This window comes from Caloenas nicobarica, chromosome 3, assembly GCF_036013445.1.
Source record: "Caloenas nicobarica isolate bCalNic1 chromosome 3, bCalNic1.hap1, whole genome shotgun sequence".
In the NCBI taxonomy this organism is placed as follows: domain Eukaryota; kingdom Metazoa; phylum Chordata; class Aves; order Columbiformes; family Columbidae; genus Caloenas; species Caloenas nicobarica.
This window is the reverse complement of record NC_088247.1, coordinates 12,452,583-12,478,427: the sequence shown is the minus strand read 5'-3', so window position 1 is coordinate 12,478,427 and position 25,845 is coordinate 12,452,583. Positions and strand designations below refer to the sequence as shown.

At 41.9% G+C, this 25,845-nt stretch overlaps 1 protein-coding gene across 4 annotated transcripts in view; it reads left to right on the top strand.

The window, feature by feature from the left end:
- The window catches only part of VSNL1 (visinin like 1), a 97,365-nt gene extending 71,996 nt beyond the window's left edge, over positions 1 to 25,369 (top strand). For all 4 annotated transcript variants that reach the window (XM_065631652.1, XM_065631653.1, XM_065631655.1 and 1 more), the window contains 2 exons: positions 23,321 to 23,536; positions 24,467 to 25,369. In XM_065631652.1, the coding sequence (XP_065487724.1) occupies positions 23,321 to 23,536; positions 24,467 to 24,664 (414 nt within the window). In that variant the 3' untranslated portion in view covers positions 24,665 to 25,369. The remainder of the gene's footprint in view (positions 1 to 23,320; positions 23,537 to 24,466) is intronic.
- The last annotated feature ends 476 nt before the right edge of the window (positions 25,370 to 25,845 follow it).

Here is a 25,845-nt window from a genome sequence, read left to right as displayed (position 1 = left end):
GGATGGATGGATGGATGGATGGAGACCACCAAACAGAATTATACTGGAAATTGGGAAAACACTCACCTGGGGCTGTTCTACCTCAGGACATTTCTGTATCGTTTATTTGTTTACTTAGGGAAAGTATTCAAAGAAAAAAAAAATCCGTCAATAAATCTGTCCCTTTTTAACAGCTGGAGAGGCTATTTGAATGATCAGTATAGAATTTGCACAATTCTAAAAGGCAATATGAAAGAGCACTGTTTTTTATAAGAAATTGCTGAATATGTAATACTTAGAAATGTGATTCTTGCATGTCACTTACACAGTTCCAAAAGTAAGTGGAGGAGTTTTATAAGGAAAATACTTTAAAAAAGGCGTGGGTCCTTTTTGGGCACATTTCTTGTGCACTACAGCACTGGTCATTGTAAGGAAGAAGGAATTAAAACCATAATTTTTAACTCTAAGCTATTCTTTTTATGCACGTTTGATGTGTCATTTTTGCAAATAAATATCTTCAGATAATTTGACTATTAGATGTAAAAATACTGTACTTTATATAATAGCATCAAGAGTGCATTGTTGAAGGCAGGACCCTCCTATTTTAAAGACAGAGAAGTCTCCTGTTAGAGGCAATTGCTTCTCTTCAGGCACTGTCAAGGGAACCTTGACGATTAGTTTAGGTGGAATACCTGATTTTCAGACAGATAAAGTGAGATAAATCTCATCCAAAAAAATAAAGGCACAGTTAATAGAGAAAAACAACAACAAAAAAATCACCATTTGCTCTTATGAATCAAAGTTGATTTTTTAAACTTAGCCTTTACTAAATAAATAAATAAATAAATAAATAATATTACTTTTTAGTTAAACATAGAAATCAGAGCTCTCTGTTCTGATCTGCAGTTGGGAGTATCTGTCTTGCAAACTGTAAAATAATCTCTCACTTCCTGATGTGAATGTTAGATATTTCACATAGGCTTTGGAAATTCAGGCCTTTCTCCTATTGTAAAGAAAAGTGTTTTGAAAAGGCAGCAGTAAGGAGTTCTGTTTCTTATTAGTCATTTCTGGGTGGACCCTTTATTCCGATTATGTGAATTACAACGTCATCCTCTGCCCACACCTTACGTCTCATGTATTGCGGTGACTCCTGAGAGGGACTCCGGGCTGGGGGGCAGCGTGGGTCAGCGAGACGTGGCCACCTGGGCTGTTCCTGCAGCCCGTGGTGTCCACTGTGACCCACCTCAGAGACAGTAGTGGGACCAGCAGTGTACATAATAGACTCTTCACTGGACCAAGATGTGAAAACCAGGGAGCTCCATGTGGGGAAAGACCCATGCTAGGGTCATCTTCTGTGTTGTCATCTTCTAAGTTTGTTCAGAGCTCCTTCTTCCCTCTAAGTCTCTCTTTTGTTGCCTTGGTCTGCTCCCTTCCTTCCTTCCTTCCTTCCTTCCTTCCTTCCTTCCTTCCTTCCTTCCCTGGCTTCATGGCTCCATATGTCGCCCTCTCATCTGCTGGTCCTGCCGCCTGTGCTGCTGTTGTTGAAAATATCAGGGAGAAGCCCCGGGCCAGTGTGAACTGGTGTCACACCAGCGCTTCGCTGGAAGCACCAGCTGCAGACCTGGCCCTTGATCTGGGTTCAAGGTAGCAGTGTTTCCACAGCTCTCTTTGAACTGTTTTTTGCTTTCTTTATCCTTTGTTGCCTCACAAAGATTTATTACCCTTGCGATAGCTCAAGCTGACACTAATAGAAAATGAAGCTTTTCGGTAAGGGAGTAGAGGTCCTCTCTCAATGCCCAGTCAGTCCTTGACCTTCCTGCCTATACTTTTAACAGCATTACAGTTCTGTTGATATGCTTTATTTTGCAGATACCACTAACAATTAAACCGAGACCACCATCTCATTCTACATCACTGCCAGACAGCTGTCAGATACTAACAACCAGAGTTTGCTATGACCAGAACTGGATTAAAACTGGTGACCTACATGTGAAAGACTTTGTGTCTCATTACCTCAAGCTATTCACCCCTAGATTTCTTTGAAATGTCATGCTGTTTTCTGTCTTGCTGTTATTAATCATGTTTGCTGGCGTCTGCCTGCTTTATCCAGTGAAATGTCTGGCGATCGATATTCGATGGTCCTCTCTCTCATATTTCACACAGTTTTTACCCATCCTAATTTTTGTTCACTCTGGTTGACCTTAAGAGATCTAGAAACTGGATAATAACCCAGGAGTAAGAAGATCAAAGCTTTTCACATCTAGGTCACTACTAATAATCCAGTGGTGGTCATTGGAGCATATGTTTAGCAGATGATGTAAATTCTTTCAATCCTCTTCCCTGTGGTCACAAAATAAAATGTGCCTTCATTTTATTAGCACCTCTGGTGACTTCAGTGGGTATTTGGCTAATTAAGAACAAATCTGTGAGCAAGGCATCTATATTCAAGATCTGAGCCCAGCTTAGTAGGCTGCTTTGTGACTGCAGTGGTTTCTGTGAGATGGGAACCAAATAAAGATCCAGCGCTGGAGAATTAAGATGCTCCAGGCTGTCAGTACAGTTTAGACCCTGCCTTGCCGTGTGCTTCCATTAAGGTTGTCAGTGTGGGGGTCCTACAGAAAGCCTGCAGCTGTTGCATGTTTCCAGAGAACACTGAATATGAAGAAATAAAGGTTCTAGGCAGATATCCAAAGCAGGGACGTTGCCAGGGTTCAGTCTGTGTTTTAATCCACTAGTGTACAAATTTTCCAGACAGGCTGGTTCAGCGATTCAGATGGTCCCACCCCGACTCCTGGACAAAGCGAGTGAGACACATGACACATCCGCGTGTAAAAGGGAGCTCTGTATGCCGCATAGCTACTGCCAGATACAAAATACTGTGAAGGAACAGAGAAATGCTTTGAATTCTGTCATGCATGCTGAGAGTGATGTTATTAGCAGTGAGATTGTCTCCTGAAATAGAAATACATAATTCAGTTTGTGCTTCAGTTAGTTCTATTAAAACTTTGTCTTTATTTCTGCTGTCAAAATACATTTAGAACAAAACTTTCAAGTTGAAGGCAGGAAAGATTAAATTGCTCTTATCTTTTCGAGTTAAACTGACAAGAGATGTTGGTGGAAGGGGGTTCTGGAGGTAGAGCAGTGCCATAGGCTCTTTGTATCTGCTCCCCAGGCGGGGGGAGAACAAGCCTATGGGATCTCAGTGCAAGCTTAGGAATGTAGGGGAATCTTCCTTTCAATGTCATAAATGTTTCCAGTGAAAACAGTCACTAATTTCAGGGCCCCAGAGCTCTGGCAGTTCCTTGAAGCTTGTTTGGATGCTGCCTGGCTTTTAGGAGCCCAGGAACGTTGAACAGTGTTAGGCACAGAGACAGTGTTAAACTGGCCCCCAACTGTGGAAGCTCCTACTAGGTCCTTTGTGCTTCATACTCTCGCTCAGCTTTGGACAATCTTTAAGTAAAGCCGAAAACCTGGCTTTAAAAGTGCAATATAAACCAACGAATTATGCAATATTCAAATGCGAATGACTAAGTAAATGGTTGGGACTTGTTCAGAAACATAACACAGACATAAAAGCCTCATCTTAGCTTATTGGTTGGCCTTGACATTTGTTTCTAATGCCTAAAACCAAAACCCAGCCTTTCCTTGGAGAATTTGGAAGAAGATCAGATTCACAATCCAGGGTATTCAGAAACCAAGATCTCACCTGCTTTACATGGAAACTGTAATTCCTGAGCTTTTCAGAGCAGCCAGAAATTTGCCGGCCCTCTCCGTAGTGCTGTTTGCTCTCATAACTCGAGAGCTGTAGATGATTCAGCCGTGCTAATTCTTGCCAATATCTGAAATTAAAAAAATGCTGTTTGTCACAGTTGTGTCTAGACTTCTTGGTGGTCTTCCTGGGGAGAGCTACGTGCTTCCACACCATGCAGTATGAACAACAGGTCGACACATTGTAATGTCTGTATGTTGTATAACTAATGTCTGTATGTTGTATAACTGATGTCTATATGTTGTATAACTAACTTGCACTGAAACAATGAGCTTTGCACCTTCTGGTGTCAGCCCTGGGCATGTCGGACATGTGCAGATTGACCCTGCAGTGCATGGGCAGCCGCTCTGGTGCTCCTGGCACTTGTCAGCTTTGCTGTGCTTCACTGGGGACTCAGTCTGCAAACGTGGGGTGGCCCTTTATCTGGGAACTTTTTCTTAAAGACTACTTAAGGCAAATATTCCATGCTGTTCTTCACACAAAAGTCCCAAGCAGATGGACCCAAAAAGTAATAAGGTGATGTGTCAGATATAAAAGTGGTAGAGTTGGTAGGTTGATAATTTATGTATGATCTCGCAAGCTCATTTATTCTGTTACCTTGCTCTGCTTGTACTCTGGTGTCCACCCGTGTGGGTAGGATGTGGGATTAGACTGATGCTAGCAAAGTACTTTGGGATCGCTCAGATTTCTGTAGGTGTGAAAACAGCTCTTTTTAAAATTGAAAACCTGTTATTAACCACACATCTTACAAATCGGTGTAGCTAGCTAAATCTACAGATTGGTACCTCTCCTGAGGCAATGGGAGCGTTGATAGCTGTCAAAGCACAAACTAGTTTGCTGTGACTAGAAAATGTACATTGCCCTCTTGTGAAAACAGTCAGCTCTGCTGCAGCAATAGAAATATCCAAGGATACATTCAGTTGAAAAGTCAACATGTTCTGCCACTCTTTAAATATAGCACAGGTCAGTCTTTGCTTTAGACTGACAACTCAGAGTGTGCTCATAGGACAACAGAACAAATTCTTTCCTATTTATGTACACAGGGTAGGAAAAAAAATGGCTTTTTTTCCCTTGGCTCTGCAGCCATACTGGATTTCAGTCAGTTCATCAGCATGCTGAACTATACTGTCACTGTATCACTGTGACAGCTTCACTTTTATTTCAGCTTCATGACAGGTCTCAAACACGATATCATGACCTCAAATTTGCATCACATTCAAGCTTCGGTGCCACACCATCCCTTTCTCTCCCTGTCATTTCACATCCCTGATTAGAATAGTTTGTTTTAAATTGTAGCTATTTATGAATTTTACTGGAAATTCAACAGGACTGTCTAGTTCATTAGTAAATCTGGAAAGGTTATAGGTTAAAGACAGCATTGTGGTTTAACCCAAGCTAGCAATATAACCACGATAGCCGCTCACTCACTTTCCCCCTCCCATCTTGCATAGGGGAGAAAACCAGAAGGGAGAAACTCGTGGATTGAGATAAATACAGTTTAATAAAATAACAAAATACCACTCATATACTACTACTACTATATATAAAATGGAAATAGAATATAAAATAAGAGATACTCGATGCAATTCCATGAACTCCATCCGCACCAAGCAGCCAGTCCCAGGAAGCAGCACCTGGTCCCGAACAGCTGATCCCAGAGAGAGAAGAGAGAAAAAGGCAGAAAGGCCCAGAGACCTCTGCAAAATGACAGGATGGCAAAAGGTCGAAATAAAGGAAGTCCCAAACAGAACTCCTGCAACAGGTCTCCGTCCCAGCTCCAAGAAAGAGAACCGAGAAAGGAAGATCCCGACTCTTCTTAAATATGAAGCATGATGCTAATGGGATGGAATATTCTTATTGATCAGTCTGGGTGTCAGTCAAGCTCTGCCCCATCTATGCCCCCCTTACTGCCTCACACCTGTGGGCAGAGCTCAGAAGGTCCTTGGCTCTCAGACCAGAGCAGTTAAAAACATTACCTGTGTGCCGGGGTGTTATCTTCTTGTTCTCAAACCAAATCCAAACACTGACCGTGCTAGCTATGAAAAAAAAAGTTTCTAACAGCACAAAGAAAATTAACTCATTTTCAGCCGAACCAGCACAGACCGTTAAAGACAGTATGAGGAAATAACACTTGGTATTTCAGCTGAGAATTAAAATCTCATTCTTTACTGAGCCATTCAGTATTCAGCCTATAGTCGTGCAATCCTTCATATCTCAAGAAATCACAAAGCAGGTCACGCCTGCTGTTGGGATAATATAGCCTGTCTTGGGATGTATTGCCCCATCAAGATGCAGCCTCTCTTTCTGTTGACAAAGAAGAATGAAGAAATGAGCTTTGGATTGCTGCTTTGTCAGGCTGGCTGTTAAACTAAATGTGACAGACCATTTAAACACTTTGTCTCGCAAAAATATTTTTTCAGCAAGCAGTGCTACCAGAACAGAGACAGTGTATTTATGGATGACAAATGCAGGTGCTCTGGTACCGATCAGATATCAGGACTGTCCACAGCTGAGTGTCAGTCAGAAATCTAGTGAATAAGAGAAGCCAGACACAAACATTTTGGGGCTGGGGCTGGAAGAAGTATCGATGCTGACAGCAGGTAGAAATTATTAAATTTAAGACCTTCTTTCTCTGCCAGCAGGGTTTTATTTAGATGGTTTTCTTTGTGAGTTACCTGGGCAGCTGTGAAAAATCTACCTTTTTCTATGCTTGCTTTGAGTATACTCTCATTGTTCCCCAAATGAAGAGCCAAAACCTCGACAAAGGGATTCTCCAACTGGCAGACTTCTGTAACATTACCATTGACCCCTGGGAACTTCCTAAGAGTTGGTCATATCCTTACACTCCAGCAGGAAAGACTGAGCTATGTCAGAGGTACAGACTCTTTCTGATGCTTGTGTAAGATGGGAAGAACGGAGCTACCTCAGAAAGCAGTCTCTGATTGACCATTGTAGATTTTGGTGCTTTCAGAATTCTCTCTCCAGCTTAGTCAGAAAACCCAAAATACTGCTGCTACCTGCTAATGGTTTTTGCTTGAGTGAGTGCTTAAAATGTTCACTTTGAGAACCCTGGTGCCGTGCTTTAGGATTTTACCTTCTTTCTCCTGAGTTGTCTCTGCCCAGGGTCATGGCAGATGATGCTGCTAAATCTGCCCTGGCAGCCGGACTGAGTGTCCTCTGGGCTCCATCCCAGGCGCAGGAAGAAGTGCCAGTGTTGTGTTTTCTAGTTGGACTCTACACCTCAGCCTGGAAGACAAGCTTCTCCATATTTTGACAGCTCTAAAAAGCTCTGGCGCCCATTAGCTTGGTTGGCTCTTTTTTTTTCTTTAGACATGCCGTGTCTAAGGCATATTTCAAGTTTCTTCTCTCCTGTTGTTTAACAGGGGCTGTACACAATTCTCCTGTGTTTCTTGTTCCTTATTTGTTACATGCTAAGAGACTGAATTCCCTGGCTGGTTTGTTAAAGGTCTTTGCCTGGGCACTATTATCACCCTTATGTATTTGACTCTCATCAAGGAAAGATAAAAATAACTGTAAGACTTCTTTACAAAGAAATCTGGTTGTAACCTTAATTACAAAGATGCTGACACCTCTCTGCCCTATTTTTATTAGAGCATGACCTCTAAAACAGAGAATTCTGTCATGTATTTTAAATAAGATGCCACATGGAGTCTCTGTGAAACTACTTACATTCTAGAGACAGCTGCTTTCAGAGGGTGGTTGTTCATTGAATGCCTCTCGCAGATGATTTATGAAGTTTTTAGAGGCTTGAAAATCCTTTGACCATCAAGAAGAACCTTTAATCCAGGAGTGTTTTGAGAAAGGAATGCAGCAGGAAGGCAAATTCAGAACAGCCTCCATGCTGGAGAAGATGCCCACCTGTTATGTCTGTGATAATAGCAATCAACTGAGAGAATGCTTTCTTGTTCTATTCTCATCTTCTTTTAACTTTGGTTTTGATTTTTTTCTTGTTTGAGAATTTAACGTCATGCTAGAATTAGCTCATTATTTTTCATCATTAATTACATCTGGTATGAAATGTGACTCTATCAAGTATGTGTGAAATACATGTCATTACTCTTCTTCTAGCAATAACTCATCTCTAGAGAGCATTATACGCAGTCAGCTCATAGAGGAGATATGAAAGAACCTGGGGGTGTCAGGAACTGGATTTTATCTCCCAGCTGTAACCTTTAAAAGGACGTTTTGGGAACTGGCATCACCAAGAACAGTTTTCATGGGAGGATCCCTCTTGACGAGCATAAACCAGCATCCTTCTGGAAAGTAGTTGGTAGCATAATAGTTTGGTCATGATTACATAGTTTATTGTCCAACCATTGATGTTTACAGGGCTTTTTATTAGTCTTTATTGACTCTGGGGTACAAGAATATTACAGATAATGTGATCTGCTGCTCTCATAAGATAAAAGAGCTAACTTATCCGAAGGCATCTATGACTAATTCTCCTTTGAAATTTCACCTCAATACTGAATTCTTTTTTTGCCATTTTTATTGTTGTTGTATTGTTGCATGCTTGCTAAGGACTGAGTAGCTGTTGCGTATTCATGAAAGCCTACAACCTGATTTATTTAACATGTTTACCAGAATACTTGGGGGAAAAAGTCAAATCTATTACTCATATTCATTACTCAATGTGGAAAAGCAACAGTTGTTCCCCAGTGTGAGCTGCTTACCATAATTATGCTGCTGGGCTGTTCAAATTGCATCAGTCTACGTTTTTGAGTGTATTTTTGAGGTAATGTTTATTAATGGGAAAGATTGATTTTGATATATCCCTCTAGTTATGTTTTGCTGTGTCTATAAATAGACCTTGTGTTTTGTTCTTGCAAGTGGATTTAGTTGGGCTTTCAGATTTTTAGAGATTTTTTTGTAGCTGAGGGGAAGAACTCAAATGGATGTGATTTTGAAAAGAAATTGCATTCACCACCACAGTGGAAACATCAGTTTGACATTTGACATGCTCATAATTTTATGTGCAATGGAAGTGGTACAGGTATCTTCAGCTGGTCTGGTGCACAGAGGGTTACTTCATCCAAAGGAGAACATGTAACTACACTAAGCTTGTGTGATAAATAAAGCAGCAAGGAATCAGTGCTAGAGAGGTGTATTGCTTAAGTGCTTTTTATTGTATCATATTTTTAGTTGACTCCTAATTATGTTACTGAAACTTCAGTCATTATAATGGTGTCAAATAGTGCATGCAGTGAGATGTCCTGGTGTTGGAAGAACAGGCATGGATATTAGCTTTCTTTTAAGCATGAATATTGATGCATCTTTTTTGTTAGTATGGTTTTGTTCACCTTTTAAAATCATTTTTAATTAAAGGCAACTCATCTGCAGAATTTACCATTAATTTTATACTATTTCTTTGTATAGTCTTATTGAATTCTAGTGTTAAGTCACTGATAGACTAAATATATGAATAATTATAAGATCTTAAAGGAACCAAATGGACTCCTAGCTGGTTATCTGTCTTTAACAGAAGAGACTGCTCTACCTCTTGTAGCTTTCTGCTTCAGTGGTGGTTTTCTCCTGTCAAAAAGGAGCTGAAATTCAAAGGTTCCACGTACTGAAGGATTTGAGTTACTCAAGAAGGCAAATGCAAGGGAGAAGGCAACTCTGCCTCTCTCTTGCAATGCTTTAAATCAGCAAACAACATATTCCAGTTTAAAGTAATAGGTTTACAGATTTCTCTAAAATAAGCCTCTGTGATTGTGGCAGATTCCTGAAAGAGTGGATGAAGCCACAGAAACCCACTGGAAGGTGATAATACAAAGTTACAGTACTGACCAAACAGAATCTGTGGGTAATTTTCCCCTTCCAAACATCCAGTTCGTTTAAGCTGGTCTCATAAAAGTCTGCACCCCCAGGAGTTGATTGGAGTAGGAAAGGTGTAACTGGGGAGAAGCTCTACTCTGTGGGATGATACTGTGTTCTTTAGCTGGCCAACTGCCTAAAAAAGAGACACCTTTGGGAAACATCTAGTACTAAGTATCACTGGCATGAATATCCCCATTTTATCCACATTGGCTCATGAGCACAATCAGTACTGGCACAGCAACAGCATATCCAGGGGGATGGCATCTCTGTGGGACAGCCATGATCCATATGGCCCACTGGGAGTTTTTCTACATCTCTTTCTACAGATGGCAAAGAGCGTGAATGATGGAAAAAAATAATTTGTATACAAAAAGGATTTTGCCGTCTTGCACCGTTTTAGACATGGAATGAGAATATAATGCTCCTTTACATCCTTCCATTCATCCTTTGAAGGTCTTTGTTCAAGATCCCTTCTCCTTAGTGGAGTTGATCTCTGGAGCTAATAGAAAAGGAGACACTGTACTCAAGAGCTGCCATTGTTAGAATACCTGTGGTTTATTCTAGACCTGCCCACATGTCTTCGTAATTCCCAAAAGGTGCCACAATGGGCTATGTCATTCCCTCTCCCACCCTCAGGAAAATCCATTGGATTCAAGTCACAAAGAAAAGTCTTCCAGGCTTCTTGCACTGACATTTAGTCTTTCCTCTTTCTTTATCTTCTCTGTTGAGCTTTAGTTTTTATCTAAATGCTGCTCAGCCAAAATTCCTAGATATCGTGACTCAATAGCAGCAATAATAATACTGTTATTCACATGGGACTACAAATGTGCAACAACACTTCATGTAATTAAAACTGTGGGGTTTTTTTAAAGTCAGTGAGCTCAAGAGTGTTGTCTTCCAAGACATTTTTGCTCAGCAAGAACTGATGTAGTCCACTCCCTATACACGTAGATATGTGTGCATGATCCTTTGCATCAGGATCCTCGTATTTCAAAGTTTTTTATATACTGTTTGGCTTGTAAGTCTTGACATCAGCCCTTCAAAAGGTTTGTGTTATTAAAGAAAGCCTAGATATGGAAGACAATACATAATCTTGCAAAGCTGGATTCTTAAAACTGCACTGTTCTAAAAGAGTCCCTTTTCATTATTCTCAATAAAAACAAACAGAAGTGTTACAGATGGATGGATCTCCTAAGTAGGGCTGTACAAAATTTTCAGAAGGAAACTGGAAAACCTATCTGCTCACAGCTTCATTGCAGAAGAAAAACATCAAGACAGACCTTGCAGCATGTAGAAATGTGGACCCATTTCCAGTTTCGAATGATTAGAAACTTCATTTTAGTGTAGTTCCTCTGTGAGTTGTTGGATTGTTTTGAAGCTCAGTACCGAAAATAAAACTCAATAGTATATGCATCGGGACAACAGGGAAAAGAAGGACTCTCTGAGATCTCGAGGTTCAAATCCTCAGTTCTCTGATACTCTGATACTGTCAGCTACAGCCATTTTCCTCCTCTTTCTGCAGTTTCCTTTCTGCAATACTGGGCTATAACAACTCCATATGTATAAGGATTTTAGGAAGACGTATTACGTAAGTATATGAGACAGTCAGATATTTCAGGCACAAGCATTTTTTCTGCAGTTCCATTTGTATATTCGTAAGATGGTTGTCTCAGACTTCAGTGACTCGTGTTTCAAATTCCTTTTTGGCTGGAAATAGCACTTACTGATGCTTCTATAGTCCTGTTCTTTGGGGAAATTTGCACTAAGGACTTTACAACACAGCAGGCACAGCACTCAAGTTAATACTCTGAACCTTTGGAGCCAAAAACTCACTGGGAAAATAAAGCCTTTTTCAGAAATGAAATGGAGTCAGATGATCTTTAACGGGGGGAAAAAAAAAAAAAAAAAAAAAAGTGTCCCAGATCAGTGTATTCTCCATCTGGTATGTTCCCAGATTCCTAAAGAGATAACATGGTGTCAAGAAAAAGGATGTTGTAATTAGGCTGGGGCATAGCTACAGCACAGCAGGATCCTGACACTGTCACAGCCCTGTGCTATCGCTGACCTTGGGGTAGTGGAAGACTCTGCCAAACTTAAAACAAATAAAGTGTTCCAGTGCTGCTGCTCAGTTAAGGAAGATCAAAGAGAAACAACATTTAATCAGCGGTAGTGGTGGTGTTGTGCACTAGTAATACTAATTGTTTTGACAACAATTCTCTCTGAAGATTTTTTTTTGTTAGCACTGAGTAATAACTGATCTGCTAGTGTTTTGACCTGTAGCACTACCACAGCTCAATTAAGTTTCTTATTGTCCAAATCTAATCAGAGAAAAGCTGAGATTGAAAATCGATTCATTTCCTTCTAGTTAATGACTAATTCCCCACAAATGTGAATATAGAGATTAACTTTTCAGCTTTAAAGTTTTTTTTAGAGGTGGACCCTGCCAGATGGATGTTTAAGAAGAAGTGCAGCTTCTCTTTCCTCATCCATCTTCCTCCAACCTCTTAGAGTATTCTGATTGTAGATTTTTTTTTTTTTTAATTGTGGGTCTTCCTTTATCATAGCCTGTGGTGTGTGCTTGTTCTCCGGTCTCTCAGCCCATGTCTCACACAACTGGTATTGATAATTCAAGGTCAGCTCCTAAATTCTCCTGTATTTCTTCTCCGTATGTTTCAAATGGGTATTTCTGCAGTGGCTAAAAACATCTGCAAGACAGGGTGACTTAGTCCTTAAAAATAATGTAAGAGATAGTTGCTGTCCTTAGAGGTCTGGGAAAGACAAGAGACTCTTCTCTGATCCCACTTCAGCCTCCAAGTTGTGAATTTTCCCCGTAAAGGGGAGAAATTAGACTTCTTGGCTCTTCTAAATATTTCTTCTTTATTTGAAGAGCAAACAGCTGCTTATGAGCATCCCCATGTGTCTTTGTATGCATATGTGTTCACAGCATTAAAGCTGCTGAGCAGAGACATAAGCAGCAAACATCCATGCGGTTTGGCAGTTCTCCCCAGTTCTTGCTCATTTTACGGCTCCTGCTGCAGCAGTATCTGAAATAGTTGCAATCCTCTGTTGCGTTTATCCTCGCAGCGTGCCTCTGAGGTGGGGGACATCACATGAATTTGCACGTGGAGAACTGAGACCTGGTTCTGAATAGTCATTTAGACTCTGGTCTTTGGTGGTCCTCAAGGTGATCCTTTCCAGAGGCTCAGTCCTATGGCTCAGCTGCTGCTGAAGCCTGTAGACCCATGGCTGTGGTTGGTGCCCACTGCCTTGGGACCCTCCAGCAAGCTGAAACCAGGTGGCTGGAGGCTGTTTTCCTAAGGTAGGACATTTATACCTTTTACTGCAGGTGTGCGTAAGAGTGCAGCTCTATCAGACTCAGAATCTGTGGAGTCAAAAGGCTGGAGGGCTTTTACTGTGAATATTAGCTCTGGGACAGTGTATAAGGTTCTTTCTCATGTTTCTGTATCATTCCTGCTCTGCAACTCATGTTTAAACCCTGATGTCTTTTTTTTAATTCACCTTGCTGCAGAAAATACTGTGCTGGTTTCTGCTTAGCAGCAACGAATTCTGCCAGTGTTGAAAGGTTCACGTCTCTATCTTGTCAGCCTGAAGCCCAGATTCATCCATTGTGATCCTATGGGGTAATCTCTTTTCTGATAGTCAGCAAAACATAATCAGACTCCTTTTTTTGGCTGACTCGAGAGAAGAACTCAATTGCTCTGAAAGAATCTGGCTGGTAAAGCCCATGCAGACCTGCAGTACAAGGTTGTGGTATTGCAGGCTCCGAACCTGCGTTTTTCCAATGGCTCAGTCTCATGGAGTCTTTTTTTGTGTGTGTAAAACATAATAAGAAGGCTAGAGTCGAGCCAGAAAATGGCCTTTGTCACAGATACTGGGCAGGAACTCACATGCTTTGGGTGTGAAGCTCTTTGGTACATGTATGACAAGCTGGAAGGAGATAATAACCCTTTGAAGATTGATGGGGAGAAGAGGGAGAAACAGGAAAAATGATTATGTTTTGCTCCCAGTTAAGGCGGCTATAGGAAGAACAGAAAATGAATCTGACTTCTGAAGTGGTGAAGCTATATTAATGTGCAAGCGAATAGAATACATTGATGCAGTTGCTTCTTTGCATATTCCATCAGCAGAAGCTGCAGTTCTACACATGGGCAGTCTAAAGATCATTGTCTGCTTTGATAATCGTGCCGTTTCTTGGGTTACATTAGTGCCTAAGAGCTTGGGTTTCAAAAGGTACGAACTCTGACACAGTAGTACCAGTATTTGTTTATTTGTATTTTGGAAGTGTCTTGGTTTCAGCTGGGATAGAGTTAATTTTCATCCTAGTAGCTTGTGTAGTGCTGTGTTTTGGATTTAGTGTGAGAATAATGTTGTCAACACACTGATGTTTTAATTGTTGTTAAGCAGTCAGGGATTTTGATCTTCTCACGCTGTGCCGGGTGCACAAGAATCTGTGAGGGAGCACAGCCAGGACAGCTGACCCGAACTGGCCAAAGGAATATTCGGTACCATATGACGTCATGCTCAGTATTTATTTTGGGGGAAGCTGGCTGGGGGAACCGCTATATGGGAACTGGCTGGGTATCAGCTGACTCGTGGTGAGCAATTGCATTGTGCATCACTTGTTTTATATATTCTTTTATTATTGTCCCTTATTATTACTATTATCATTGTTTTTATTCTTATTGTTCTTTCTATTGTTGTTATTATTTTCCCTTTCTGTCCTATTTAAACTGTCTTTATCTTAACGCGTGAGGTTTACCTTTTTTTCCGATTCTCCCCCCATCCCACTTAGTGGGGATGGTGAGCGAATGGGTGTATGTGGTTTTAGCTGCTTGCTGGGTTAAACCATGATAGGAAGACAGAGGTAATGTGATTCACCAACCATGAACAGAGTTTGTTAGGACTGTGCTTGCTTTTTCCAGCTTCATCTGCAAAGTAAAAATAGCTTAGCAAAAAAAAAAAAAAAAAAAAAAAAAAATTAAGCTGACTAGCCTGATGATACACACAAGATGTGGTTGGGCAAGGCTCTCGGCTATGAAGTATTTTCCACAAAACCCTGCTGCTATTCCAGGCAGTTTTTACATGCATCATTAACCCAGAAGATACAGCCAACCTGCCCATTTTCCTCCGGCTGTACCGTGGTGGAGCAGAGACCCAGGATCCACATTGGCCCCGTTAGAGTGGCACTTGCTTCAGCTCACCTGGGGATCAGAGGCACCAGTGCTGTAGCTGCGGGTGAGATACTGAGAGAGCTTTTAGACCTCTCCCAGGATTTCTCTGCATAACAGAATGATAATGCAGGGTGAGGAGGAACAGAAGATAAGGAGAAGGTTGAGGAGAAGGTCCCATGTTCATGACACATCTAAACATTGTGTCTGGATTTATTGCAGCATCCCATCTCTAGCACAGCGTAGAGACATGGTCCAGTTCCAGCCCGTGGAATTTCAGTAGTGACATTAAATCATTGTAATCCTCACTTTATTTTCAATGCATACGAACAAGATGGCCCCAGACCTTTCAAAGGCATGTGGTGTGCCTTTCTGTGCTGATGTGCTGCTACTCCGTGTCTGGGAGCCGGGAGCAGGACAAGAACATCTGCATCTCTGGGATCTGAATCCCTTAACATCTGATTGAATTGTTAATGGAACTGTGCATAGCTGCTGAAATTACTTCTGCTTCTGTGGAGCCAAATTCTTGGGTGCTCGTTCATGGCCTGTTATGTCTCTGCAATAAACTTCTGCCTCGGAGCGCTCTGAGACTCAGATCCTCAGTGGTTATCTAAATGCATCTAAATGCTTTTCATTAAAAGGGCAGTTGGGGATAGGAGCCACAGAAGGACTTCAGCACAGTAAGGGGTGGTTAATTGTCTCTGGGAGCAGGATCTCCAAAGTCTAGACAGAAAAGATTTCCAAGGAAAGCCTTTGGAAATCCACAGCTAAAACATTTGGACAACTTAAAGCGGTGAGAGACCTGGCTATGAAGACGACTGCTCTGTACCCTTCATTGCCTGTGTCCTTTTGTAGGTTTTGCCTTGATTTCCTAAAGGCCCTTGAGGGTCTGGAGTTGAATAACATTTGGATGTGTTTCAGTTCATTAAAGGTCTCGTCCAATGAATAGTAACTTGAGGAATAACCTTTGACAGAACTAGAAAGTGGTAAGGAAATGCCTGCAAGTTTAGCAGGATCATAGGCTCAATTCAAAACCCACTGAAATAACTGGATTCTTTGCGCTGGCCCATACTGCTAATAATATACATTGTGCATAGTATCATAGTGGTTAAGATCCAGATGAGATGAAAGGAGGACTGTGAAAATTATCTGAGTTAAAGTAGATTTTAAAATACATTCATTGGGGGAAATGCTAGAATCCAAATCTTCTGTTTCCTAAAGGAGCTCTTCAGCCACTAGTATGTTTGTGGGTTTGATGTTGCTGTATTTGTTTGGTTGGTTGGTTTTTGTTTTGGTTTTGTCGTTGTTTATTTGATTGGTTGGTAGCCTTTTATGTGTGCGTGGTTTTGTTTCGTTTTGGTGTGGCTTTTTTGTTTGGTTGAGTTTTTTGTGGTGTTTGTTTGTTTTTTAAAAAGTTTGCTCTCTTTCTGATCTCCTTAATATTATTTCATGGAAGCTGTTCCCAGTTTGGGAACTCATCATTCCCTGACCCATACTATGCTGTAGCTGGCACTTTCTCCTGAGCTGCCTGTTCGATTTATCTCAGATAAGGGAGGGAAGTGAGTGTGGAGTTGCCATGTCCAACCTGAGACCTTTCAGCAGGGGAAGGATGTTGCATCATCCCACTGCGGTGATTTTGGAAAGCCTGTTTTGCAGGAAAGCACTACAAACATTTGTTTGGCCAAAACCATGTGAAAGATAGCTGGGTAGAGGCCTAATCTGAAAATTACAAGGACTAGAAGTCTCTTGGCCTAGGAACTGTGAAGACTTGCTTTTCAATAAAAAAAATGCAATTTAAGCTTAATTATTCTTCTGCTCCCTCTGCAGCCAGTCAAGGGAGAAGCCTCTGACGCTTAATTTGACCACTTCAGGTGGCTCTTCGGAGAAGCCTCTCGCCATTGACCAAAGAGCGACGCACGGCACCGATCCGGGGTGCTGCTGTGCACATTCCTGCTCACAGCTCCATCCTGCTTGGCCTCGCCCTGTCCCGCTGGTCCCTCCCCACCGTCCCCAGCACCCCTGGCGGGGTGCTCTCCGCCAGCCCTCTCCGCTCCAGCGCTGCGCCGGGAGGCAGCTCACACCCTTTCACATTCCTTTCACTGGCATTACTCTGGAGAGTGAGGGTGAGACGTAACGTGAATAAGAGGGGCATGTTGTGCCTTATCCATTCCTCATCCACACATCCTCAGGAAGGCTTGAAAATATATTTTTATCTATTCTAAAGGTGTGTCTGTCCTGACCTGCCCTTGAACTGTGTATTCCCAAGGCAGTCAAATCTCTTCCAGAAGAAGGACAAACGTACCGGCTCTGCCTCTGTGCTGCTGCGGTTATGCTCTCGTTACATTAGTTTTCAGTTCTGTACAAAGAGGTGCTGGCAGGCACAGGCACAGCCCTGCAGGTCACCCCGTGCTAGAGCGGCGCAACCTTCCCGACAGGTCCCGACGGTCACAGCCCGTACGTCTCGTCTCCTTGTCGTGCCTTCACACATAAAGTGCAAGAGCATAGTACATTATAGTAAGTTACCATTCTTTTTTCTAAAGGAAAGAATTTAAAAGTATTGTATTCTTTTTTTCTCATCTCCTGGACTCCTGTGTTTGTACTGCTGGCAGGAGCCCAGACCTTTGTAATCTTGAAAAGCTAGCGAGTAGCAACCTGCTCCCCAGTCATCGCAGGCAACCCCCTTAGCGACCAAAATATCGCCACAGCTTTATCTTGTGGTTAAAATATCCACAGCATTCATGGACTGTAGTTTCGAACAGATTTAATGCTGTGGCTCTGCAGAACGCGAGATTGTGTCTGACTGGTGGCATTTTGGGCCCCTCATCATAAGAAGGACATTGAGGTACTAGAGAGAGTGCAGAGGAGGTGACGAAGCTGGTGAGGGGTCTGGAGCACAAGTCTGATGAGGAGCGGCTGAGGGAGCTGGGGCTGTTCAGCCTGGAGAACAGGAGCTGAGGGGAGACCTGATCGCTGTCTGCAACTGCCTGAAAGGAGGTTGGAGCATGGAGGGGGTTGGTCTCTTCTCCCAAGTAGCAAGTGACAGGATGAGAGGAAATGGCCTCAAGTTGCTCCAGGGGAGGTTTAGACTGGACATTAGGAAAAAATTTTTCATGGAAAGGGTCGTCAGGCACTGGAACAGGCTGCCCGGGGAAGTGGTGGAGTCACCATCCCTGGAGGTGTTTAAAAGGCATTTAGATGAGGTTCTGAGGGACATGGTTTAGTGCTGGAGTGAGGTTACAGTTGGACTCGATGATACTGAGGGTCTCTTCCAACCCAAATGGTTATGATTCTACATACAAAGCTGGGGATAAAACCTCAAGTCTGAACTTGGTCTCTCTACAGAAGAGGTTGTGGGTAACAGCTGCTACAGTTGTTGAGCAAATACACTTCAAAGGGCTTCTCACTTCTGAGGATCTGCAAGATGGGGCTTGATCAGCAGCTATCAGCATCTGGGTTCAAATTTAAGAGTTTTGCTATAGAAAGTACCTGTCTGAGCTTCTACCAGCAGCCAATCTTTCTGATTTTCAAAGTGCTCAGGTTCTCCACTCATGAAGATGAACTGGGTGCCTAGCGAATAAAGGGAAGGAAGAAAACCCTAATGAAATAGAAAAAAGGAGTAAGTAACTCCTTCCTAAAGTGTGACAGAAGCAATTGCATAAGGTGTTTTCCATGGGAGCCAACTTCTAGGCTTGTTTCCATGTGCTGACCCCCAACAAGGCTCATGCTGCTCCTGGCGCTGGCTGTGCCCCGTTGTCCCTCCTCACTGCCTCAGCCCTTGGCAGAGTGAGGCAGGGCTGAGCCCCAAACGGGGCATCTCGGCTTCTCAGGGAATCGGCAGCTGCTTCTTCCACCTTCTCCAAGCCTGGGATACAGGAGGTCCATCCCACCTCCTGCTCTCCGACCTCCTGTGCTCTCCTCCAGCTCCCACCTCGGCGCTGGACGCTGTGACCTTACATCCGTGCGCGAGTTGTCACCTGGGCATGTGTAGGCAGCACGTTCAGTTTCCTGTGTACTACTCTAAATCTGGTTTTCTCCATTTTATAGCAGAATTTCACTTTGAATAGAAATGCATCTCAAACGTGATAAAACATCGCATGAAACACAAAGTACCTCTCGGGCCTGTCTGTAGACTCTCTTCACCCCACCCCATCAACGAAGAAGAGTCCCTTCTTTTTTGGACCCTTCCACCACTAGGGAGTTAAGGGAAATGTATTGCTTCCGCATTTGGTTTTTTCTTTATATTTTAGTCATATGCTAAAGCTTTAGCCATGTGCTTTGGCATATGCTTTATGCTTTTTCAATAACTACCTCCCAAAGATGAAGGGAACAGAGTTGGTCACAGAGTTGCCTGTGAACAGCATCACTTCAAAGATGCTAAAGCATCTGCAGCCAAGCAGATAAATATTTCTAGAGGTTTGATCAGTTCCCAAAGATTAAGTTATGTACAATTTGCAGATGCTATTCGCTAGATACTCCGGGACCCTTGAAAGCTCCCCATATACCAGAAAGGTGTCCAGAAACACTCTGGGGAGCTAAGACAATCTTCTCCAAAATTTAGAAGCAGAATAAGAGAGATTTTTTTTTTCTCTTCCTTTTTCCTTTCCTAATTGGTAGTTGTTTGTAGGGATGACACTTTCCTCACGCACCAGCATGTTGATCTAACAGTTAGAAAACACACAGGCCAAGCAAGAGATGAGACTAGAGAAACAGAAACAAAGGAGTCACCAGTGTTTGGTCACCCGTGGAGCCGAGTGCTGTAAAAAGCCCAGGCAGGTAAAGTCTTGATTTTTTGGATGAAAAGAGTAAAGCAGGAGAGAATGCTGGTGTGGAGAGGGCACTTCTCAGTAGCACCGTTGCAGCACAAGGAAAGGAGTTGCTGTCATAGGTAGATCGATCACCTGGACAGGGGTTTGCAGAGGGGGCTGAAGAACCCAGTGACTTGCCCAGTGGCTGTAGCCACTGAAAGTCCCAGTTGTGTTTCTTTATTTGTTTTGGGGCATTCACTGAGCTCATGCCAGAGGCCAAATGAGGCAAAATAAACTACCCTCGTATCCTCCCTGCCAAAAATGGGTGTTTCTCTTCCAGTGATCCCTGTCTCCCATTGCACTTGGCTCAGACTAGGATTAAAGTAGTAGTTAACAGTCTGTGCCTTTATGGAAAAAAAGGACTTTACACCTTGCTAAGGCCTCACTGTAGTTTAATAGTCAAATAATGTTGTACCAGAGCTGGCTTATTTTGCTCTGTAATTGTTTTGGGTTTCTTTTACTCCATTTCTTATTTATAAATCATTTCAAAACAGGCCAATGGAAGTCTTCAAGTAGGCTTTTAAACAAGTTTTGACACTGTTTTAATGTTTTTAGTTGTTCTGAGCTAAAAATAATACAAATCGGCAGGTACAGACTGGAGAAGAGTGCCTTCAGTCTCTAAAGGACCTTTTACTGCATTTGCTCCCTAGAGAGAGGCAAACAGAGAGAAAAAGGGGAAAAAAAAGAAAAATATCAGTTCTATTTGTTTACCTCACTAGGCTGTAAATGCCGAGGTTTAGCTCTGAGCAGTGTCACCACCTTTCTCCCCTCAGAAGAGAAAATGTTGTCTTGTCCGTGATGAAAAAATTAGGATGCTTTTCTCCCTTCTACATAAGGTTAATGGTACGAGTGGCATGAGAGGTAGGCACGGCTTGCTTATGCTCCTCTGGTGGGAGACCGAATGATCTGAGTTTCCCCAAGAATAGTTTAGAAATGGTCTTTGGCATCTGTAGCCACTGACCCCTCCTGATCCCCCGCTTCAGTCTTGGGCTCTTGAGTATTTCTGGGTGTCTGCCACTTAGCCATTTTTGCAGGTGAGCTTCTTCATTGTATTTTAGTTCTTTGGTCCCACCAGTACGTTCGTAACATTTCTCAGTCTGGATCAGAGGAGAAAGCACGTGAACGTGTTCTTCTTCTCTGGACAGTGAAAAGGACGATGGCATTTTCCTCCGGCCACTTGTCTTTGTGTTACATACACTGCGGAGTGACAGTCACAGACGTACCGATCAGGCCGCATCTTCAGCGATACTCAGCTCTTAACCAAAACCCTTGGAAGACTGTAAAATATTGAAGAATTTCGTTTTGTAACCTATATGTCATGAGACAGGGATCAGTACAGATTTAAAAAGCAAGAGATTATTCTAATTGTCTTTTTGGCTTTAAACAGCCAGCAAGCTCCCAAGAAATAGAAAGGGTGGGCAGTGGAGTCCTGGAGGAGCAACAGGGCACAGGAGCCACTTTTTAACTTCTCTGCAGTGATCTGTGGAAGTGTACATACATTTATATACACACACCTGAAATATCACCAAGATTAACATGTCCAGTTGATACAGAAGTTGGAGAAAAGGTAGATCATGAAGAGAAAGCTGTGAGCAGGATTTTCAGTAACCTGCAAATAACATTCAGGTTTTGAATAACATTCACATAACTTTGTTCTGACGTGACCAGATGTAGGGTTTTGAGCCCAAAGAGCCAGTTTGCTTTGACAAAAGGTTGAGGTTTGCGCTCCAAGAGCAATTCAGTGCGGTCTGGTAGCTGCGGTCGCTGCAGTCCTGAATGGTATGAGAGAATCCATGTATCTTTGTACGTGTTTACGAGCCAAACCATGCTTATCATACCAGAGCCCAAAAATTTTTAAAGGTCAAAAACCAGAAAGTACAGAAAAAGCTGCAACAGTACCTTGAGGTATTTACAGCTCCGTCAGTTTGGATTATCAAAACAGAAACAGCGGCTGCTTTGAGTACAGGCACGTAAGTTACATTTTCAGGAGAAGGTGACACCAGATGCCTCTTTCAGCTATTGGAGAAAGGGCACAGAAGTAGCAGGTGGATGCTGACCCATAAAAAAGCAATTTTAACAGCAATGTTAACCTGGACAAAATGCCACTGGAAGGGGTGCAGTGTCTCTGTCTCTTGATGCCTCCACGCTGCCTTCAAATATCTTCCCAAAAAGATACCTGGGAAGCGAGATGAGCATATTTGATACCTCTTCTAGGATAATACAGTGATTTGCATCCCTTTGGGGGTAATTCACAACAGGGCAATACTCTGAACGGATGGAGGTAGGCAAATTGAACTCTGGTCTCTCTAGAATATATACTACTGATATAACGCCACTGAGTCAGAGGAGCGATTGCATCGCACCTCCTCAGCAATGCAAAGGTTATCCAGAATTGCATCTGAAAAGCTGGTATCAGAGCAAACAGTCAGTTTAAAGGGAACTTTCAGGTTAGGACGCGTTCGGCAATGCAGCGGCACTGCTGAGACCACCTGCATGGCCGCGTAGTGCAAGCAGCCTGCTGCGCACCATGGTTTGCATTTTTAGGGCAAGACACAGTATCCAAATGGTCATTTGGCCTCCTCAAAGGAAAAGCAGCAAACGCTTGCCATGGTCTACATCTGTATGTAGTCAGCCAGTTACCAGCGCTCATTTCTGTATGTGCCATGAGATCCCGAAGATCCCCCGTATGAAATTTGAGCATATTATTCAAGAGCTTTCCCAGCTGACCACAGCAGCCGCCAGCCTGCAGTGAGAGCTCTGGATGGGGAAATGGAAAATTGTACAAGGCAGATCCGCTTCCTCGGCTGCCGCTGAAGTCTTTTCCCTTCAAACTTACATTATTAAATGCAATACTTAGAAGTGGAATTCAAAAAAGCACAAAATGAGATGGATCTCAGGTTGGGAGTAATATATATTTCAGGAGCACAAAAACCTCCACAAAATTGTGCTGTGAATATAGAAACAACATTATCCGCATATAGTCCCTGCACTGCAATGGGACTTCAGCACTGGTTTAAAACTCCCTTTCGTAAGAGGTATGTTTTCTTGAGTCTGGGCCACAAAAATAATAACTACTCTCTCAAATGTCTTAAATCATACATTTCCCGAGGGGAAAAAAGATCAGCTGAAAGCCTACATGTTATGGTCATTTATATATTTTGTTAAGCTACAGTCAGTTGTGGTGTTCACTGAGAACAGATAGCAAACCTGAAAAGCTTTGCTTTGTATTGTTTAACTGAATCTCAGTTCTCATCTTAGGTACTTGTGTGATGTTGGCTGGCAGATGAGAACATAAGTTCCTGGGTTTTTTAGGCTACGTGTGGATTATTTTTTTAAAATAACTGAGGTTGTATAACAGCAAGCCCACACAGCTACTCACTTGCAACATGTCAAGGGCTGGTTACTCCCAAGCAGTAAAAATATTGTTAAAATGCACCGTGGTTGTTGTATTTCATAGTCAGAGAATACTACATATGATCTCCCATTTGCACCCAAATTCATTCTAAGGCTTGCTAGTTAATTCAGCTTTAAATTTGTATTAAATATACTTGTAACACAGTTTGCGGTAAACTAAGAGATTTTTGTAGAAATGAGTTTTTAATAATCGTTACACTGTAACTTCCACACAAAGCCCACCAGCAACTCTTCCTAAATGCCTCACTTCAGTATTTCACAGGCAGGCACATCGCTTGCCCCCTTGCATTGACCACAGCTCTATTTATTGTTTTATTTTGCAGTTCTTCCCATATGGAGATGCTTCGAAGTTTGCCCAGCACGCATTCCGAACCTTTGATAAAAACGGAGATGGGACCATCGACTTCAGAGAGTTCATTTGTGCCCTGTCCATCACCTCGCGAGGCAGTTTTGAGCAAAAGCTGAACTGGGCCTTCAACATGTACGACTTGGATGGTGATGGTAAAATTACAAGAGTGGAAATGCTGGAGATTATAGAGGTGAGATCAATTTGACGCTCCAAAATAATGTGTCTGAACGTTCATGAAATTTGATTACTTGTTCACGTACCCTTTAGATTTTAAGCACACAAGAGGCTGTACTGCATCGTTAAAAGCGCACATTATATACATTCATCCTATACAGTGGTGCAAGCACACTAACATTTTAATAGATGTAATCTTGAGAATTGCAGAGAGCATGTGCATGGAAGCTTTTAAATATCCAGAGGTATTTTTTTTTTCCTGATGAACAGATTAACCGTAAGACCAACACAGCAAAGGATTTACAAAGCCCATCTCAAAATCACTTGACACCCATGAAATTACTGGTTTGCAGCTCAAGTAGCTGAAACCTTACTGGAGATTAGCTTTAGGTGATTACAGAAATTCACAGGGATAACACCACACTATTTCAAGTGAGCTCTCACAGATGCGCTTCAAGATGACCACAGCATCGAACAGGAAGTATGACATTTATCACCCTCATCACCTGCCAGCCACTCGCCACAGTAGTTAATAACAGATTTTGCTCACATGTACACATAGAAAACTATTAAAATGTGATGACTTCAGAAAAGATTATTCAGAATTTATGTGAAATATTTCAGTGGAGTGACTAAAACTGAAAAAAACAGTTGGTCGAGAGAACAGATTACAGCAGCTTTGCACTGTGAACCAGTAAGCCAAAGAAATTCACTCTAGGATGCACAACGCAACCACCAAATTAAATGTACATCTAAAGAACGTAAAACACATCCTTCCTTGTTTTAAGTATATGGACATGGGATTCTAAGAGAAAAAGAAAAAAGAAATCTTTAGGGAAACTGGCAATCATTTTATTGCTAAAATATCTTTCAGAATTTTATCACGTTAAAAAAAAAAAAGAGGTTAATTCGTATGTTGAATTTTCCATTTGATTTCTTTCCAAAGGCCATCTACAAAATGGTGGGCACCGTGATAATGATGAAAATGAACGAGGATGGTCTGACGCCTGAGCAACGGGTAGACAAGATCTTCAGCAAGATGGATAAGAACAAAGACGACCAGATCACACTGGATGAATTCAAAGAAGCTGCAAAGAGCGATCCGTCCATCGTATTACTCCTGCAGTGTGACATTCAGAAATGAGCTGGTGTACGATGCGTCATAGACTGCACAGAAGTTTAATGTTCCATTCAGTTTGCAGCTATTTCCACACACACAAAAATTTGCTTGGACTACCTATAAATGGACTTGCTTCTTGTGTTTGAAACACTTGTGTGCATGAGAATGTCATTTGCTAAAGAATTTTAAAAGTATATATTATAAAAATAAACTGCCACAACGTGATGTGTGCAATGTCATTTCATAACAACCCTCTTCCTCTGAAGCCTGTGCAGCAGTCCTGTGCTGCAGTGAATTATATTATTTATTGTTCATGTTTTACTGATGCTAGCTCTGTGTCTCCTAGACTGAGTAATGTTAGTGACACTGAATTCCCATGGTAATGTTAACTGTTTATTATAAATCATGTCACCATTCTGCTGTAAAGTAGTACTGGACAGACAGGGGAAGGGTTCCTCAGCTCTTAAGTCTGATCCACACACGTGCTTGTATTGTCAGTGGATATAAATGTATTTCATTTGCATGCCTTTTAGGTTTGCCTTAATTCTTACCTCATTTGCATCCCTTCAATCTGGAAAGAGCTATGTCAGAGGAATGCAGTATAAAAAAAACCCCAGAAAATCCTGCAAAAATGATCCCTCTAATTAAAAATATAAATATATATATATATAATGTTTAAAATATTGTTTTATTGGAAGTTTAAAGGTTTTATTGGAAGTGTATTGATCTTTGCCTGAATTTTCAAAAGCTTCCACAGAGGTTGCAATATATATGTCCCAAAATAAATTTATAACATTTGACCTTTTCCCCTAATTCTTATTTCATGTCTTCAGCATCATAAGAGGAAAAAAAAAAAAAAAAATCCATCTCTTTCTCTGTCACTGTACAACTGGGAAATATATATTTCATTACAAAAGCATGAAGAAAACTTCTTTGCACTCACTCACTTGAAGAGTCATATTATATGAAACCAAAAGTTGTAGTTCTTGTATTTACCAAGAGAGCAGCTGTTTAAGATGCTAACGCTAAGATTTAACAGTTACCGACTACACCTGTGATTATGTAGCTTCTCAAGCCAGCTGGAAGTCAAATACAGTTTATTTGCTTGGCCTAAACGTGGTCTTCTAATGTTCTTCCCTCCTTAAGTCAGTCTTTTCTCTTACCATATGGCACTAAACTACCCTGCGTTTAATATAAACAATATA